This window comes from Eubalaena glacialis, chromosome 18 (assembly GCF_028564815.1).
Source record: "Eubalaena glacialis isolate mEubGla1 chromosome 18, mEubGla1.1.hap2.+ XY, whole genome shotgun sequence".
NCBI classification, from domain to species: Eukaryota; Metazoa; Chordata; class Mammalia; order Artiodactyla; family Balaenidae; genus Eubalaena; species Eubalaena glacialis.
This window is the reverse complement of record NC_083733.1, coordinates 12264513-12281893: the sequence shown is the minus strand read 5'-3', so window position 1 is coordinate 12281893 and position 17381 is coordinate 12264513. Positions and strand designations below refer to the sequence as shown.

At 41.9% G+C, this 17381-nt stretch overlaps 2 protein-coding genes across 2 annotated transcripts in view; one reads left to right on the top strand and one right to left on the bottom strand.

The window, feature by feature from the left end:
• The first annotated feature begins 35 nt into the window (after positions 1-35).
• On the top strand, positions 36-7899 carry TERF2IP (TERF2 interacting protein). The gene is made up of 3 exons (XM_061172668.1): positions 36-826; positions 5304-5428; positions 6742-7899. The coding sequence occupies exons 1-3, from the start codon at positions 151-153 to the stop codon at positions 7135-7137; spliced, it is 1197 nt and encodes a 398-aa protein (XP_061028651.1). The 5' UTR covers positions 36-150; the 3' UTR covers positions 7138-7899.
• A 4966-nt stretch (positions 7900-12865) lies between these two features.
• DUXB (double homeobox B) overlaps positions 12866-17381 on the bottom strand; it is a 28555-nt gene continuing 24039 nt past the window's right edge. Inside the window, 5 exon segments of the mRNA XM_061172417.1 lie at positions 12866-13450; positions 14413-14444; positions 14447-14563; positions 14930-15035; positions 17088-17245. Coding sequence (XP_061028400.1) covers positions 12866-13450; positions 14413-14444; positions 14447-14563; positions 14930-15035; positions 17088-17245 — 998 coding nt within the window.

The window sequence follows — 17381 nt, the reverse complement described above, 5'->3', positions numbered from 1 at the left end:
GGGCGGGCACTGCTCTGCGCAACTGCTGCGCAGGCGTAGTACGGGGTTGCGGGGCGGTGGCAGTGGTGTCTGGAGCGTTACCTCAGGCTCTGGGGTCTGTGTGCCGAGGGCTGGCAAGACGGCAGCTTCTTCTGGTGCTCGGCGTGAGCTATGGCTGAGGCGATGGATTTGGGCAAAGACCCCAATGGGCCAACCCATTCCTCGACTCTGTTCGTGAGGGAGGATGGCAGCTCCATGTCCTTTTACGTGCGTCCCAGCCCGGCGAAGCGCCGGCTCTCGACGCTCATCCTGCACGGCGGCGGCACCTTGTGTCGCGTGCAGGAGCCCGGGGCCGTGCTGCTGGCTCAGCCCGGGGAGGCGGCGGCCGAGGCCTCGGGCGACTTCATCTCCACGCAGTACATCCTGGACTGCGTGGAGCGCAACGAGAGGCTCGAGCTGGAGGCCTACCGGTTGGGCCCGGCTCCAGGGGCCGACCAGGCCCCAGAGACGAAGCCCGGGGCTCAGGCTGGGGGCGCCGCCGCCGCGGAGCCCGAGCTGCAGCCGCACGCGGGGCGGATGGTCTTCACGGACGCGGACGACGTGGCCATCTTGACCTACGTGAAAGAGCATGCTCGCTCGCCCAGCTCCGTCACCGGCAACGCCTTGTGGAAAGCGATGGAGAAGAGCTCGCTCACCCAGCACTCGTGGCAGTCCATGAAGGACCGCTACCTCAAGCGCCTGCGGGGCCAGGAGCATAAGTACCTGTTGGGGGAGGCCCCAGTGAGCCCCTCCTCCCATAAACTCAAGCGGAAAGCTGAGCAAGACCCCGAGGATGCTGATAGCGGGGGTGAGGCTTGCTGCGAACGCGCGAGCCCTCTGCTGTCCCCTGTGTGAGGCTGGGGCGGGGGCGTCGGCGTCTCTCCCCTTCTGTTGGGCGTCCATGTTGGCGTCTTTGGGAGCTTCGCCCAGCCCCCTCCTCCTCCTCCCCCCCTTTGACATCCGGGTAAAATTGCGCCATTTTCTAAGGTCTCTCTTAATTCACTTTTCCAATAACTGGGGTATTGGCATGGTCTGATATTCAAAAGGTGCAGAAAGAGTATGTGGAAAATTCTCCCTCCTTTCCTTTACCAACAGCTACCTAGTTCCCCCCCCCCCCAGAGACAACGGGGAACCAGCTTCTTGGGTATCTTTTCAGAGATTTCCCAGACTAGTTTTAAAAAATATTTCTTGTGTATTCAGGTACATTCAGTATAAGACGTTTTAAAGCCATGCCTGCCAGACCAGCTTATTTTAATTTCTTGGCTTAAATGACTGCATCTTCACATAAGAAGGTTCTCAGTGGGAAGTCGCTTCCTCGTTTCGCTCGGGTGAAGTGTATTTCTAACGCAGTTGAACAGAATATTGGGATTCAGTGGCGGTTAGGACACAGTGCATAGCTGTTGAGATGCTTCACTTCTGATAAAACGGGTATTGACAGCGTAAACTGACAGACCCTTTTGTTTAAAGAGTCATGCTGCTTCCCCAGCTTCCCTTATGTGGCTATTCCGCATAACAGTTGAAGTCTGGGGAGGCAAAATCTGTTTCTCCTATTCAGTATGCTTAGTAGGAATTTTGTTTTTGGTAAAAGTGACATTTGAGAGTCATTCATTCAACAGATATTTGAGTGCCAGACATTTATCCTGCTGGGATATAACAGTAAATAAAACTCCCTTTAGTCTTGGAGCCTAAAATGCTACCTGGGCAGCGGGAAGTGCTATAGAAAAAAATAAATCAGGGTAAGGGCCGGAGAGTTGTTTTCTACAGGGTGAGAAGGGAAGGTCACTGTTGTAAGCTGATGCTTGAGCAGAGACCAGAGGAAATGAAAGAACTCAGCAGGTGGTTATCTGAGAAAGAGTGTTTCAGGCTTAGGGAGTATTAAGTACAAAGGCCCTGAGGTGGAGTATGGCTGGTGTGTTCTTGGAGCAACAGAGACCTGTGTGTGGGATGGAGGAAGCAAGAGGGAGAATTCTTGGAGAGATAGGGCTGTGTGTATGGGTGAAGGAGATCATGTAGGGCCCTGATTTTAAATCAGTGGTGTGGAGATGAGTGGTAGACCAATTGGAACTTGGGACAAAATTAAGCTGGATTCACCCTACTCAGTGTTTTGATATTCAGGCATTTAAATGTAAAAATTAAAATCATGACCAGGAGAAAATGTGGATGAGTATCCTTTTTTGTTTTTTGTGTTTTTTTTTTTGGCCGCGGCTTGCAGGGTTCCCCGACCAGGGGTCGAACCCAGGCCCATGGCAGTGAAAGCACAGAGTCTTAACCACTGGACTGCCAGGGAATTCCCGAGTACCCTTTTTATTTTTAAATTTTATTTTATTTTTAATTAATTAATTTTATTTTATTATTTATTTTTGGCTGCGTTGGGTCTTCATTGCTGCACGTGGGCTTTCTCTAGTTGCGGAGAGCGCAGGCTACTCTTCATTGCTGTGCGCGGGCTTCTCATTGCTGTGGCTTGTCTTTGTTGCAGAGCACAGGCTCTAGGTGTGCGGGCTTCAGTAGTTGTGGCATGTGGGCTCAGTAGTTGCGTCTCGCCAGCTCTAGAGCGCAGGCTCAGTAGTTGTGGTGCACGGGCTTAGCTGCTCCGCGGCATGTGGGATGTTCCTGGACCAGGGCTTGAACCCGTGTCCGCTGCACTGGCAGGCGGATTCTTAACCACTGCGCCAGTAGGGAAGTCCCCGAGTATCCCTTTTTTTTTTTTTTTTTTTCTTTTCTGAGTATCCCTTTTAATAGTTACATGTTGATAGTTCTGAAACCAGGAAGACTAAGAAAAAACTTTATATATTTGATTACTTAAAGCTTCTCATGATAAAGTCAGAGGGCAAACTGGAAAAATATTTCCAATACATTGCAACAGAGTGAGTTTCCTTAATGTCCAAAGAGCTTGCAGAAGTGAGTAAGTAAAAGAACAACTAGTAGAAAAATGAGCAAAGGAAATGGAACAGGAAGTTTCCAGAAAAGGAAATAGATAAATGGCAAATAAACAAATGCAGAAATATTGTTACTGAATAAAAATAAATTAGGCCCTGAGGGGACTTCCTTGGCTGTCCAGTGGTTAAGACTCCGTGCTTCCACTGCAGGGGGCACGGTTCGATCCCTGGTCAGGGAACTAAGATCCGCGCGCCCCCCCCCCCCCCCCCCGCCCCCATGCCATAAGGTGCAGCCCCACAAACAAACAAAAAATTACATCCTGAGCAGAGGACCAATACAAGCCATGCCTGTACTTCTGCCCGTGGAAACTGAAATAAGTGTGTGTGGTGTGTTTTTTAGAAAAGTAGATCAGAGCAAGGCAATGTCATTTTATCTGTTAGATTGGCAATAGCTAATAAAATGGGTAATACCCAGAGTTAACGAGGTATATGAAAACAAGTACACTCCTACATTATTAATAGAAGGAAATCGGTACAATTTCTTTGGAAGGAATTTTGACACCATCTGACAACATTTAAAATACATGTTCCCTTAAACATGGTAATATTGCCTCTAGGAATTTATCCTACAGATATACTCCAAGTGTAAAAGAGTACATAGTGAAAAGTGAGTTTCACTGCTCCATACCCCTTCCCCTGCTTCCTCTCCCAGAGGCAACCACTGTTGTTGTCCCCTGTCTGTGTCCTTTTTGCTCATAGTAACACTAGCACACTAGACAGAAGTTTGTTCTGCAGTTTGCTTTCTTTTTTTTAACTTAATAGATCTTGAAGCTTTTGTGTGTCTGCTCATTGTTTGCTTCATTCCTTTCTTGTTCATTGCATTGTGTTTCATTATGTGAGCCATAATTTGTTTACACTTTTTATTATGGAAAATTTCATACATTTACATAAGTAGAAAGAGAATAGTATAATGCATGTACCCATCACCCAACTTCACCTGATTATAGTTTGTGGCCAGTTTTTTCATCTACACCTTTCATCCTGACTTCTGGGATTATTTTGAAGCCAGTGCCGGGCATTATCCCATTTTATCTGTTTCAGCATGTATCTCTAAAATATAAGGCTTCTTTTTAAAATTTTATGTAAAATAAAATTGACTTATTTTGGTGTACAGTTATGTATTTAAATTTTTTTTATTGTGGTAGAATGTACATTAGATAAAATATACCATTTTAGCTGTTTTTAAGTGTTCAGTTCAGTAGCACTAAGTATGTTCACATTGTAATGCAGTCATCACCACCATCCAACTCTAGAACATTTTCGTCTTCCAGAACTGAAATTTGTACCTGTTAAACACCAACCCATGTTGCAACATGTGTGAGAATTTTGTTCCTAGTGTTTCCACATCTTGGATATTGTGAATAATGCTGCTGTGGTATGGGTTAATAATACCTGTTTGAGACCCTGCTTTTTTTTTTTTTTTTTTGGTGTATTCTCAAAAGTGGAATTGCTGGATCATATGGTAATTATATGTTTAATATTTTAAGAAACTGCCATACAGTTTTCCAGTTAGGTGTTTTAACACATGTACAGGTGGTGATGTAACCACCAAAATCAGGATACAGAACAATTCCATCACAAAAAACTCTCTCGTGTTGCCCCTTAGTAGTCAGTAGTCAGTCTTTGTTAAGTGGAAAATAGCAGAGTTAAGTCCTCAGAGAACAAAGAGTAAAAGGGAAATAGGAGGATGTTTAGCTTTCGGAGGCTCTCCTTTCTGTAGATGGTATGTGGTGGATTGTGGTAGACCCCCCAGATCTATCTTCAGCTGGGAGAACTGCCTTACCCAAGGTTCTGTCATTCTAGGCTAGCATCCAATGACTAATCTATGCGGGGTTATAATAACATCTTGGCTCCCTTGCCCGAACTTGGTCAACTCTGTAGGGCCTTCCTAGCTCCAGACTTGTACATGGTTTCAGTTGAGGCCTTGTTGGAACTCTCACAGCTCAGCTTCTTTCTGCCCAGTGAACACTCCCTAATCAACACCTTACATGTTAATCTCCATCTCAGAACCTACTTCCCAGAGAACCCAATTTATGGCACAGTTTTGTTAATTTGCAAGATCTATAAATACAAAGCGAAAAATGAATTAAGCTTGAAGAGTATTTTTACTTTACATATCAGAACCTAGGAAAATTATCACCATTTTTATTGTACAACTTTTCAGAAGCAAGAGTAGAAATTATTGAACATGCATGTCATGTTTTTCTTACCCTTCTGATCAAAAACAGATATTTTCTAATAGGAGAAAAGTGCAGGCTCACTTCTGGCCCAGAGCTCACAGAGCGTTCACTATATTTTTGGTTTCTGTAAAAAAGGCTAATTCTAATCTGGTGCTGTTCTGTTTAATAGAACCACAAAATAAGAGAACTCCAGACTTGCCTGAAGAAGAATTTGAAAAGGAAGAGATCAAGGAGAATGAAGAAGCAGTCAAAAAGATGCTTGTAGAAGCCACCCGGGAGTTTGAGGATATTGTGGTATGTTAACTAGATTTAACTCATATTTTTTTCCTACGTCCATTCTCCTCCTTTGAAATTGGTCTTCCCATCTGTCCTTTTTATACACCTGAGGCCCAGAAAGGTAAGAGAGAAGTTCAAGATGGAGGAGGAAAATGGAAGGTGGGACTGATCAAGGTTCTGGGCATGTACTTTTAGTTTTTGGTAGGATGATTTAAGGAGGAGGGGAGGGAGAAAGATAGGGGAGAATTATTTTTAAGCAGTACAAAGCATCTTACTTTGAGTACTTTCATCTGTAAGTTTTTCTAAGTTAAGATTGCAGATTTATCTTTTTAAAATGTTTTTCTTCTTCTCAGGTAAAAGTAATTTTTTAAAGAGGTTAATTTTTTATCAAGCAATTTTAGCTCTTTGTATACTTAGAGCTTTTTTAGAATTTTTTAGCTCTTCCATATTCAGTTAAGTTCTAAAACTTTGTTGGAATCCCATATTTAATCATAGTTATAGAGAAAGGCAACCATAAAATAATGAGTAATAAAAAAATACAAATTATATGTGCATATTTTCTTTAAGAAAAAGGATCTTGTTAATTAACTTTTCTTAACTAACACTAAGAAAAATGGTTATGCGTCAGTCTAAAACAGGAAAATAATTTGAAGTTCATTTAATTTAAAGTTGGTTCATTTTCTGTAAACTTTCAGATACTCTCAACAACTCAAACATGGCCTACATAGGTCTCCTCTCACATAACACGCTTTGTAACGTGCCTAAATGTAGTGTAGCATGGAGACCCTAATATATTCATACAGCAATGTTATTTGAGTACTTACCATGTGAAGGCATTGGTAGGCACTGGGGATGTAGTGATGAGCAAAACATAACATTTCCTGCCCTATGGAGCTTACAATCTGAGAGTGAAGTCAAATTTTTAACAAATAATCTAGTGCATACATGTGTATACATATATGTGTATGCACGTAACATTTATTTTTCACATTCAGTGTAGCTTCTAATGTTCTGTTGGAATACCATATACATACACATACGTACGTATGTACACATGCACACACACACACACATATATACCCCCATTCACACTCACACTTCTCCTTACCCTATCATATACATACATATATATACACATACATACACGTATGCACACATCCAACATGAGTAAATGTAAGAAGGAACATAGCACATAAGAGGAACTGAAGGAAGTCCAGTGTGATTGAGGTGAAAAGGGCAAGGAAGTGGTAGCTGGGAGAGACCAGATATTTTAAGAGTAAGTATTCATGACTTGGTAATTAGGAACTGGTCGTATTCATCACTTTCTCTAGGTGGATGAGAGCCCTGATTTTGAAATACATATAACAATGTGTGATGATGATCCACCCACACCTGAGGAAGACTCAGAAACACAGCCTGATGAAGAAGAAGAAGAAGAAAAAGTTTCCGCACCAGAGGTGGGAGCTGCCATTAAGATCATCCGGCAGTTAATGGAAAAGTTTAACTTGGATCTGTCAACAGTTACACAGGCCTTCCTAAAAAATAGTGGTGAGCTGGAGGCTACTTCCTCCTTTTTAGAGTCTGGTCAGAGGGCTGATGGGTATCCCATTTGGTCCCGACAGGATGACTTAGATTTGCAAAAAGATGATGAGGGTACCCGAGATGCACTGGTCAAAAAATTTGGTGCTCAGAATGTAGCTCGGAGGATTGAATTCCGAAAGAAATAATTGGCAAGATAATGAAAAAAAAACGGTTTGGCAGATAAGGCATTAAAAAATTTTTTGTGACTATTGAACTTCAGAGATGTTTACATTGGAACTGACACTCATCTTTTGACCAATGCTATTGTTGCTCTGTGAGTCCTAGATTTTATAGCCAAGTAAAGTTGGAGGATGAAAATAAAAGAAATTGGATATATTTAGAGCTGTTCCTGGCAGTATCAATGTGTTTGTAAAAGGAAAATCAAAAACAGAGAGGTTGGTTTACATAGTAATAACCGCTTTCTGGAATGGAATCCCTGCTGTATTGGTGAGAGGAGCTAGTGACAAAGTCAAAGGCGGAAAATTAGATGGATCTTTTCAGAAAGCATAAATAAAGAGCCTCCTATCCTTTGGCAGAAGCTTCTCTAGATTATGATAGATTCCAAATCAGGAATCTAGGAATGTGGAAAGATTTAATTACAAGGCCTTTGAACATGGACTGTCCCAAACCCTTGCATCCCCCAGTGAACTCTGATTTCTGGGCTGCTTTGAAAACCCCATATTCCTTTTGCCAACTTATATTTGGGGAGCCTGTTTGTTGGCTGTTCTTTTCTTCAGGTCTATGTCAGTTAAGTCTCTAGCATGTGTTTCTTTACCTACCATCCAGTTTTGTTTAAAACACAAACAAAAATTTAGAGAGTCTTGAGAAAAGTCTTACTTGGTTACTAGTAATGTGTTTTTATTTATTGAGGATAGTTTTGTGCTAAGAATAGTATTAGATTTAAAAATTAGAGGATTAATTCCTCTTTGTTGTGTTGATTTCATTATTGAAAATAAATAGAACTTTGTATTTGAGTCTCCACAAAGTGTTTTCTTTGATTGTATTCACAAAACCTTTTGGGTATAAAAACCATAAAGGAACTAACATTTTTGGCTCTTAGTAATTAGAACCAATAAAGAGTTCCATTTAAGAGCTAATGGATTATTAGAAAGAAACTGTTTCTTCTGGGTGGAGCAAAGAGAAGATCTGTGTCAGGGACTGTGAAAGATGGCATAACAAGGTGAACTGCTGAGAGTCAAAAGGGAAGAGAAGCCAATAAGGAACCATCCGGTAACAGAAGGTGTCAGTGCCTGTCCCAAATGCCTGAGCACTCACCATTCCAGCACTTGCCACCAACAGGAGTCCTACTGCAAGCACCTTCCTGAGGCTCTCTCTCTGCTTGAAGTGCTGTGGAGTTAATGCCCCTGAGAGCAGCTTTCAGCTAATGGTGAATAGGAATCAGAGGATGCATACCCAGCTTCCTTGCTCACCAGAGAAATGACAACTGAATATTTGAGTTACCCCTTGAGTGGAGCAATGGTTTCCATACCATCCGAGGCCGCCAGTAGAAGAAAGCATAGTTGCCCACAGTGGTATGAATGCACCTGCATAGGCCTCCTCTTATTTTACATACCCACTTCCCTACTAGTGCATCCTAGAATCATCAGTTAAGTTCACATTCTTTCCTTAGAGTCTGCTTCTGGGAGAACCCAGCCTAAAGCAAAGCATTTAACCTTTTCCTCCTTAGAATGTTGGAAGGATACAACACACACCCAGCAGTAAACGTAGCTCACTACAGTAGTGATTCTTTTTTTTGGCTGTGCTGCATGGCATGCAGGATCTTAGTTCCTTGACCAGGGATCGAACCCGCGCCCCCTGCAGTGGAAGCATGGAGTCTTAACCTCTGGACCACCAGGGAAGTCCCTACAGTAGTGATTCTTAAATGGGGCTTGGGAGGGGTTGGGTGGTGGATATTTGTTTAAAATGGGTTCTCCTCCATTGTGATGTGACCCTAGGGTGGTTGAAAATCATTGCTTTAGATATGAAATGGAAATGTCATCTAGCATGTCTGTATCTCAATAAAGTTACCACAGCCTATTGGCTTTATAGAGCTAGAAATTCCAGTTTTGTCAGTCATGTGCAAAAGGGTCTGATTTATTTTACCCAGACTCCCAGAAGACATGTTGAAATCAAAACACACACCAACTTCTAGTGCTCATTATAAACGAGTAATTTTCAAATATCTGGTTTTGTAATTTCTCTGGTCATTTCATCTCTTGGGCTGGGATATATGTGGGGAAACAAATTATCAGAAGTATTTTGGGGAGCACAAAACTAAGCAAGGAAAATGAGTTGGATCTTAATGGTTAATGGCATTGAGCTATGGCTGTATCTACTCCAGAGACCAGCAGTTCAAGTCTTGAATTGAGATACTTCTGCTTTGTGCTGCCAGATTCTTGTTCTTTGGGTTTTCTTTCCTTGACTTCGTGAGTTTGGCTTTGCTTTTCTGCTTATGATGTGGGATACATTATTTCTTACTCATTTTAGCTCTTGAGTTCTAGGCCTTCCTCACTATTCCCCCTTGGCTCCCCCTTACTCCAGCTTTTGAAATTTTTCTAGACCTTAAATAACCTCCAAAACTTCATTAGTGGCAGAAACATTCTGTCTTCTCTTTCTCTGCAACATTGAGGCTATTCATTATTTTCCTCTGTTCCCTATTCCATTTAAGTGGGTGCAGTTGAGTTTTAAAAGTTGAAGCTGCTGTTTGAATTGTTCTGATCCTCTCTTGCTTTTGGACTAATGCTTTTGGCTGAATCATATGCCTACCTGGCTATAGCAATAAGGTGTAATTCATTGAACGTAACAGAAAACCTAACTCTAAAGGACTTTAGTAAATAAGGGGATTTATATTTTGTATATATAACAAGAAGCCCTGAGGTAGGGTGGCTTTAAAGTTCTAGTTTTCTGCTCTGCCATCCTTAACATGTCCTGTCAGCTGCTCCCCTTGTGGTTGAAAGGTGGCAGCTACAGCTCCAACAGGTGAAGAGGGAGGGTTTCCTCCTAAGTGTCTCCTTTTTTGGTGGGCAGCCTTTCTCAGAAGTCCCTCATAGACATCTCACTGGCCAGAATTGTGACACGTGCCCCTTCCTAACTCCACGTCTCTGCAGGGTAAATGAAATTGACTTAGAGTGATTAAGATCTATACTCCTTGGGCTGCGGATTGTGTATCCTTTCCTGGGAATGTGGCCTGAAAGGGGAGGGTGTATACCCAAATAAAAGTCAGGGAGTTTAGGGTCTGCTAAGAACTTCCATTGTACGGACGAGTCACCTTCTTCAGGAGCAAGAATATTCTACCCAGGAGCAGGCAGCATAGCTAGTGACTGAATCCCCAATGCCCCCTCCAGAGGATATACAGTGATTTCTGCTCCAGAGGTGAAGTCTGCACTTTGGCCATCACCCAAACAGTGGACACAACCTGGACCAGGACTGGCCTGCGAGATGCATGACCTCATCCATGGCCCCTCCCGTCCAAAGGTTTTCAGCCCCAAGGGGTCCAAGAACTAAGGGACCAGATTGTTGGGACCCAAGGGGCCTCTAGGAAGAGGGCAGGTGCCCTTTATCGGAGACAGAGCTGGAATGGGGCAGTCAGATGCCCCAGCCCTGGGCACCAAGCAAGGTCCACTGGACTTGCCACCCTGTGCCAAAACCCTGCAGGATCCATGTTCTCAACCCTGCTTTCAGGCTGTAGAGGCCTCGACCGTGACGACCTTTAAGGCCTCCACTGGCTATGAGCCCAGTGCACATTCATGGTCACCTCAATCTGGTATAAGAATAGGATGTCTGGTCACCCAATCCATGAAAGGGACATCTGACTCACAGGAGATTCTGAACTGGTCAGCGTGGTTCTCTTGGTCAGATACTATTCCTTACCTTTTTCTCTAGAGACTTAATCCCACTGCTTGCTTCAGAAGTGAAAATTTACCTATTTCTCTAGAGAAGGTCATCCCATCTGTCTCCCTCTAGAGGCTATAGTTAGACGTGTAGATATAGAGATAGGCATAGAGAAGAGTATGGAGGGGAGCTGTAGAGACAATGTAGATGAACAATAGATAATATATTTACATAGATCCATACATATAAACATGGAGATACAGATATGCATATAAATGAAGAAGTAGATTATAGACCCAAATGTATAGTTTTCCCTTCACAAATAATCAGACTTGTTTTCATAAGTTGGAGAACTCTGTCCACATATGTGTTTGAAGTACAGGAAAGATACTAGGACCTCTCATCTCTGGCCACATGAGAATCATGTGGGGGAACAATTTAAAAATCAAACTAGGCATGGTTTCAACACTGTCAAATAATTATATCAGATTTTTTTTGTAGATTTGTGCCACTAATACCTGCACATACGCATGTGAGTTTTAATTCCCTAAGTGGTTAATGAAGATACAGCTCGTATTAGGAAAAATAACTTGTGCTGAGTGTTATTTGGCTGTAAATACTGATGTTGGAATATTCTGGCACTTGTGCTTCAGTGTATAAACATCTAGAGAACTCTTGGATGTAACGCACCCAGATACCAGAAGGATGTCCACCTCACGACTATATTTGTGCAAAACTGGTATCTTTGTAGAACTAGATGTATGCGTACTGATCGTCTTTCAACACCTTCATATGGAAAGTAAACAAAGCAAATATGACAAAACAGAAAGCAAATTGATAAAATGAACAAAAGTGATATTTTTTAAAGACATTTTTATTGCCAAGGTAAACCCACATACACCAAAATCTGTTTTCAGAATTTACCTTTTCAAAAGAAGGGGGAAGACTGAGAATGAGAATGGTTATCCCAGGTTTTAGATGAACGTATAATGTATTTATAATAAGAGGAGAAATATTATGGACATATATATATATACATATTTGCAAATATATACAAAAAACTAAAAAAGTGGAAATATTAGCATCATTAGACTATGTTCAGTGATGACACGGTATTTCTATTATAATTTCCTTGTAATTTTTTGTATGTTTTAAATAGTCAAAGTAAAAATACACTTCTAAGTGAAGATTACTCAGGATTATGGATTTGTCCTAATCCATTTAATCATTCCCTTAATGATGGATGCTGAGGTAGTATCTAGTTCCCAATTTAAACCCTCGGAGCTTTGGGGAAAAGCTCACTTTTATGAGCTCACATCATCAGGAAGTACAACATCCCTTCGTTTTCTACACAAAGAACTAATTTCAAGTTTGCCCTCTCATGATGCCAGGAGGGAAAGAAGTTCTAATATGTCCCTCAGAGATCTATTCTCACCTGAGTTAGGTTACAGTTTGTGGATTTTCCAGACTGTGGAGGACGTGGTGATTACAGAGAGAAGGTCATATTTGTGAGTAAAATACTTTTTTTCTGTAAGAATTCAGCAGACATGTCCACCACCTAGTGCCCATGGTGCTTCCAGAGGCAGTGTGGAGCTTGGAAACAATCCTTCACTTAGTGGAGTACAGAAGATAACCACTGCCCACAAGAAAAACAACCTCCATGTGGGTTTCCAAGTGGTTTTTCCTTCCCCCTGCTTTAGTTTTGCCTCTGACAGGATGACTTCCTTATTCATTGTTCTTTAAATTGCTCTGATCTGCATCAAAAGAAAGGAGGCCTGGATCAGGTTCAGAATGCTATCTTCTTCCTCCTGAAGCTCAAGCCCTGGTGAGCTTTGCAGAGTGTTCAGAAGAGCCTGAAAATCCTGGAGGGTCCTCTTCCTGTGGATCAGGATTCAAAAAAGTTTGTACCTTTTACTGACAATCTGTGGATGGCAGGAGTTGACCTAAAGGCTTCTTGAGGTTTCTATATATTGCTGGTGTGGTTGGCTGAGGGCATGAGATGGTTCTCCAGCTGACTCTGTGTGCTGTGGCCACCAGTCTGCTTCAGTGGGTCCCTTTTTGAGGATCCCACTCTGCAGTCAGAGCCTGGCAGCACTCATCCCACCACTGCAGAAAGTAAGATATGTCCACCTGGCTCAGATCCTGCGGTGGTTGTTTTTTGTGCTCAGCTTGAGGCTGAGAATAGTCTTCCAACTGCAGTACTCCCATGTCAGTCTGTTCTTGGTGATCCTGGCGTTCTTCTTGGTATTGGGGCCAGAAAGGATACTGAGTATCTGGGTCTCCTCCCATAGTCAGCAGTACTGGCACATAATTCCCAAGTGTTAGAGTAGAGGGAGAGTTCTCTCCTCTCTGCACAGCCTTCATGGGCTGCATCGTGACACTTTGTCCTTGGATCACACAAGGGACAGAGGATACGTGGGATGGGAGAAGAACAGGTAGAAATGGTTGGTTCCTGCTGAAAGAACTGGAGGAAGGAAAATGATGAGATCTGCCTGGGAGAGTGCACGGGTCAATTTTGTGCTGCTGAGCTGTCAGACCAGGTCTCCCATTTGGGCCATCTACCAAGGAATTCACAGGCTCACTTCTACTCTGCCCAGGGTACAGAGATCTTGGGTCCTGAAACCACATCTCCGTGAGAAAAACCAGAGACGTGGACATCATAAGACAAGCGATTCTGGCTCTGTTCTCAAACTGTGTAAAGCAAAGGGCCTATTATATAGGCCCAAATCTCAAGAGGTGTGTGTGTGTGTCTATATACACACATACAAACATATACATACATACAAACACATAGATTTAGGTCATAGCACATTCAGCAGTCAACTATAGATGAATTGAAACTCTGGCTAAAAAGGCATGTGCTTTAGGATCCACCCTTCAATTTCAACGATGGATCAGGGAACAAGATCTCTTGACGAGGTTGACATTTTCCTCCTCTTAATCAGTGTGTGCACAGGAATACATACCTTGTAAACGTGTATAAATCTGAATAAGGGTTAATAAACACAGGTAAGTGTTCATGAGGGTCATTGTGCTGATAGACCTATGAACATGCTTCCCAGTCATGAGCGTTGAATGTATATGGAACCACTATCCCCATAACTTACGTAGAAGAAGGTACTAATGAGGGTGTTTTTGTTCCCCTATTTGACTATGCTTGTAGATTTTTTGGGGGTGTTAAAAGTGGGGGAAGGAGAGATGGGCAGGATAGCTAGTTGGTAGAGGCCAGGAATGCTGAAAAACACTCTACCTGGCATGGACTGCCCCTCCCAAGAAAGAATTATCTGGCCCAAAATGACAGCAGTGCCAAGCTTTAGAAAACCTGACAAGAGTGTTCTCAAAATAGGCATTAACTTTCACATTTTCCCAGTTTTGCTGCTGGTGATTCTGAATAGATGCACCACTGACAATTTGATTAGAAAATTCTTCCTTTTGCAGGAATGTGACTTGCAATGCCAGGTGTTTACTATCCCAGGCCTTTGTCCTTGATTGCTGTGGTAATCTAGGTTAGTCAAGGTTTTCCAGCAACCACTCAGGGTAACATCGTTTAATGGGTTAGGGATATTTGCTGCCATAGACATAAAACTTACTTGAATTCTCGATTCTGGAATGCCTGTTTGGCTAGTGTTTTCCTGTTTGCAATATCAAGGAGTTGGTTCCTCTTGAAGGCTTGAACTAGAATGTTTGATTGAGATCTTGGAACGGATGTGTGGTCTCGTGTGGCTCCTTTTGGTAAGTATTCTAAAGAGAACGCAGGGACAAAAGGGTTTTTAGGACATTTTTGCATTCAAGCTGGAAACTCAAACTTGGGAAGATAGTGCTGACCTCTTACTCCCCCTGAATCCCCCTGAGATGACAGAAGAGGAGGATGTTGCCCTGCTTAGAGCAACAGGACCAAAAAGTCCAAAGCCTTTCTTGCTCAGAACCTGTCTGTCCCAGCCACTGTGGGACCATGCTTATATTGAAGACCTTAGGTTACCCAGGACAAGCTGTAACTGGCTCCAAAACTAAGGATTCTTTGTGGAGAATTTGAGCACAACATGCAGAATTGATTCCCCTCTCAATGGGACCCACTGATGAACTGCATTTGGACTGGTGGGTTCTTACCTTGAGTATAAGGCTGAGGCTGGTTCTGTCCATGGGTTTGGTCTTCTCCTAAGGAGGAGCTGAACCCCAATCGTCTCTGTCTTGCTCTGTGGTTTTTAAACCCAATCTGAGTGGGAAAAGACAACGTGAAAGTCATGTAACTCAGTCTGTGTCATTCCAAATATCAATGCAGTTAAACAAAACTAATTGATCAACTGCTCTTGGGATAATATTCCTGAGAGAAAGACGATGTATTATCTTGGGAGTGATGCTATTATTAGCATACAATTCAGGACAGTACACAATTTGCTCTCAACTCAAATTAGCATTTCTTGTATGGTTATCCTCAGGGTATCCAAAATAAATTTCCCTGATTTAAGAAAAACAGTGTAGTTCTCTCAAAGGAAATCAATCTCTCTCTCTTTCTCCCTTGTGTTGTATCAACTTTTCATTAGAATACCATTTCATAATACACAATACATATGGGATTGATCTTAGAAAAGAATTTCTTTACGTAGGGCAGTAGAATTAGCCATAGTCAAGAGCAGGACTAACTCACCCACACTTCCTCTTACTTACTTCATCCCATAGTCAGCAATAGATAATGAAACTCCTAGGGACCCCATATATCTTGCTTTAAAACTATTATCACTAACATAACCCATTGTATTCTGCTTGTTTCCTCATTACTGGAGTTGGCATTGCAAGGTACTTTCTAAGTATTTCTGAGTGTTTTATTTTGATAATTCGTGGTAAGATTAGGGTGTCAATTATAACCAATATCTGATGTAGCACTCATATCCCAGGCATTGTGCTAAAAGGTTATATCTATTCTTTAAATTAATTAATAAAAATATTTTCCAATAAGAAGTCTTAAGCCCAAGTGGAAACTGGAAACTAATAAGTAAGTTACTGAACACAGTTGCAGAACCAACCTCATCCTACATTGTTTCCTGGACTTGCCATCCTCCACCTCAGTTCAAATGGGCCTAGTACCTCTCATGCAGCCAGTCACTAGATAGTCCCCCAAAGTGCACTTTATTCTGGGATTTGGGAAAACTGTTTCCTACACCTAAAACAAATGCATTAAGAAAAGAGGAACTTTTCTTCTCCCCAGCATCCCCTCAGACTGATGCCCTTATAGCCCTTATATATAGTGACTTATTGGAGACTATTTTTTTAAAATTATTATTATTATTATTTTAAAATTTACTTATTTATTTATTTATTTTTGGCTGTGTTGGGTCTTCGTTTCTGTGCGAGGGCTTTCTCTAGTTGTGGCAAGCGGGGGCCACTCTTCATCGCGGTGCGCGGGTCTCTCACTATCGTGGCCTCTCTTGTTGCGGAGCACAGGCTCCAGACGTGCAGGCTCAGTAGTTGTGGCTCACGGGCCCAGCTGCTCTGCGGCATGTGGGATCTTCCCAGACCAGGGCTCGAACCCGTGTCCCCTGCTTTAGCAGGCAGATTCTCAACCACTGCGCCACCAGGGAAGCCCTGGAGACTATTTTTGATAACAAAAATCTGAACTCATTATTCTCCTCTGAAAGCACCTTTCTTACTGACCTTTATTGATTTCAATACTGTTTCAGTTGGTATAATTGTATTATTTACAGCTATCTCTTTGCTGACTGAAGAAATCCAGTTTATTTTTATTTTTACATTAGTAGTTCAATTCAAAATGATACAATATGGGATTTTATTTCATACACTCCTGTGTATGAATCACATTTCAGATATTAGTGAAAAAAAAAGAAAAAACTAGCTTGAGAATTGGGAATTTACATGAGTGCTTACCCCACAGTTTCCTCATAATTACATATTAATCATTATTCTGCAGTATATATTCCAGTACTTGATACCATATTATTATCATAGTGATCCAATTTCCTATATTCTCTAAATCTCAAAAGTTGATTTAATTATCTCCCATTGGGAGACCCTCAACAGTATATTCTTTTCTCCAAGAGTGAATACCCCCAACCAATTGGTAAAAGAAGTAATAGTTTTCTACCATTGGTAAAAGAGGTAATTCTTGTTTTTATTTTGTTTTAAATATTATTTAACAGGAAAAACCTTTGGGAAACGTACCCAGCATAAGAGAATCGCCTGCCAGTGCTAAGCTTGGCCTTTCTCTTTACCTTGAACCTGACAGATAATGAAATAGAAAACTGATACTTACCTGAATTTTAGATTCTGGAATGCCAATTTCCTTGGCCAGTTGTTTCCTGCTTGCTTTTTCAGGGTAAGGGTCATGTTCAAACCATGCTTGGAGGATATTCTTTTGACTCTGGTTGTAAATAATCTTGCCTTGCCAGGTTTCTTTTTGTAATAGTATGTCTGATGAAGAGAAAATGGGGAGAAGTATGAAGGATATGTTTATGGATTAAAAACTGGGTGAGCATATATCTTATTTCAGGTTGAAAGTCTGTAGATCCAATGATTATTCTGTATTTTTACTTTAGGGATATACCTA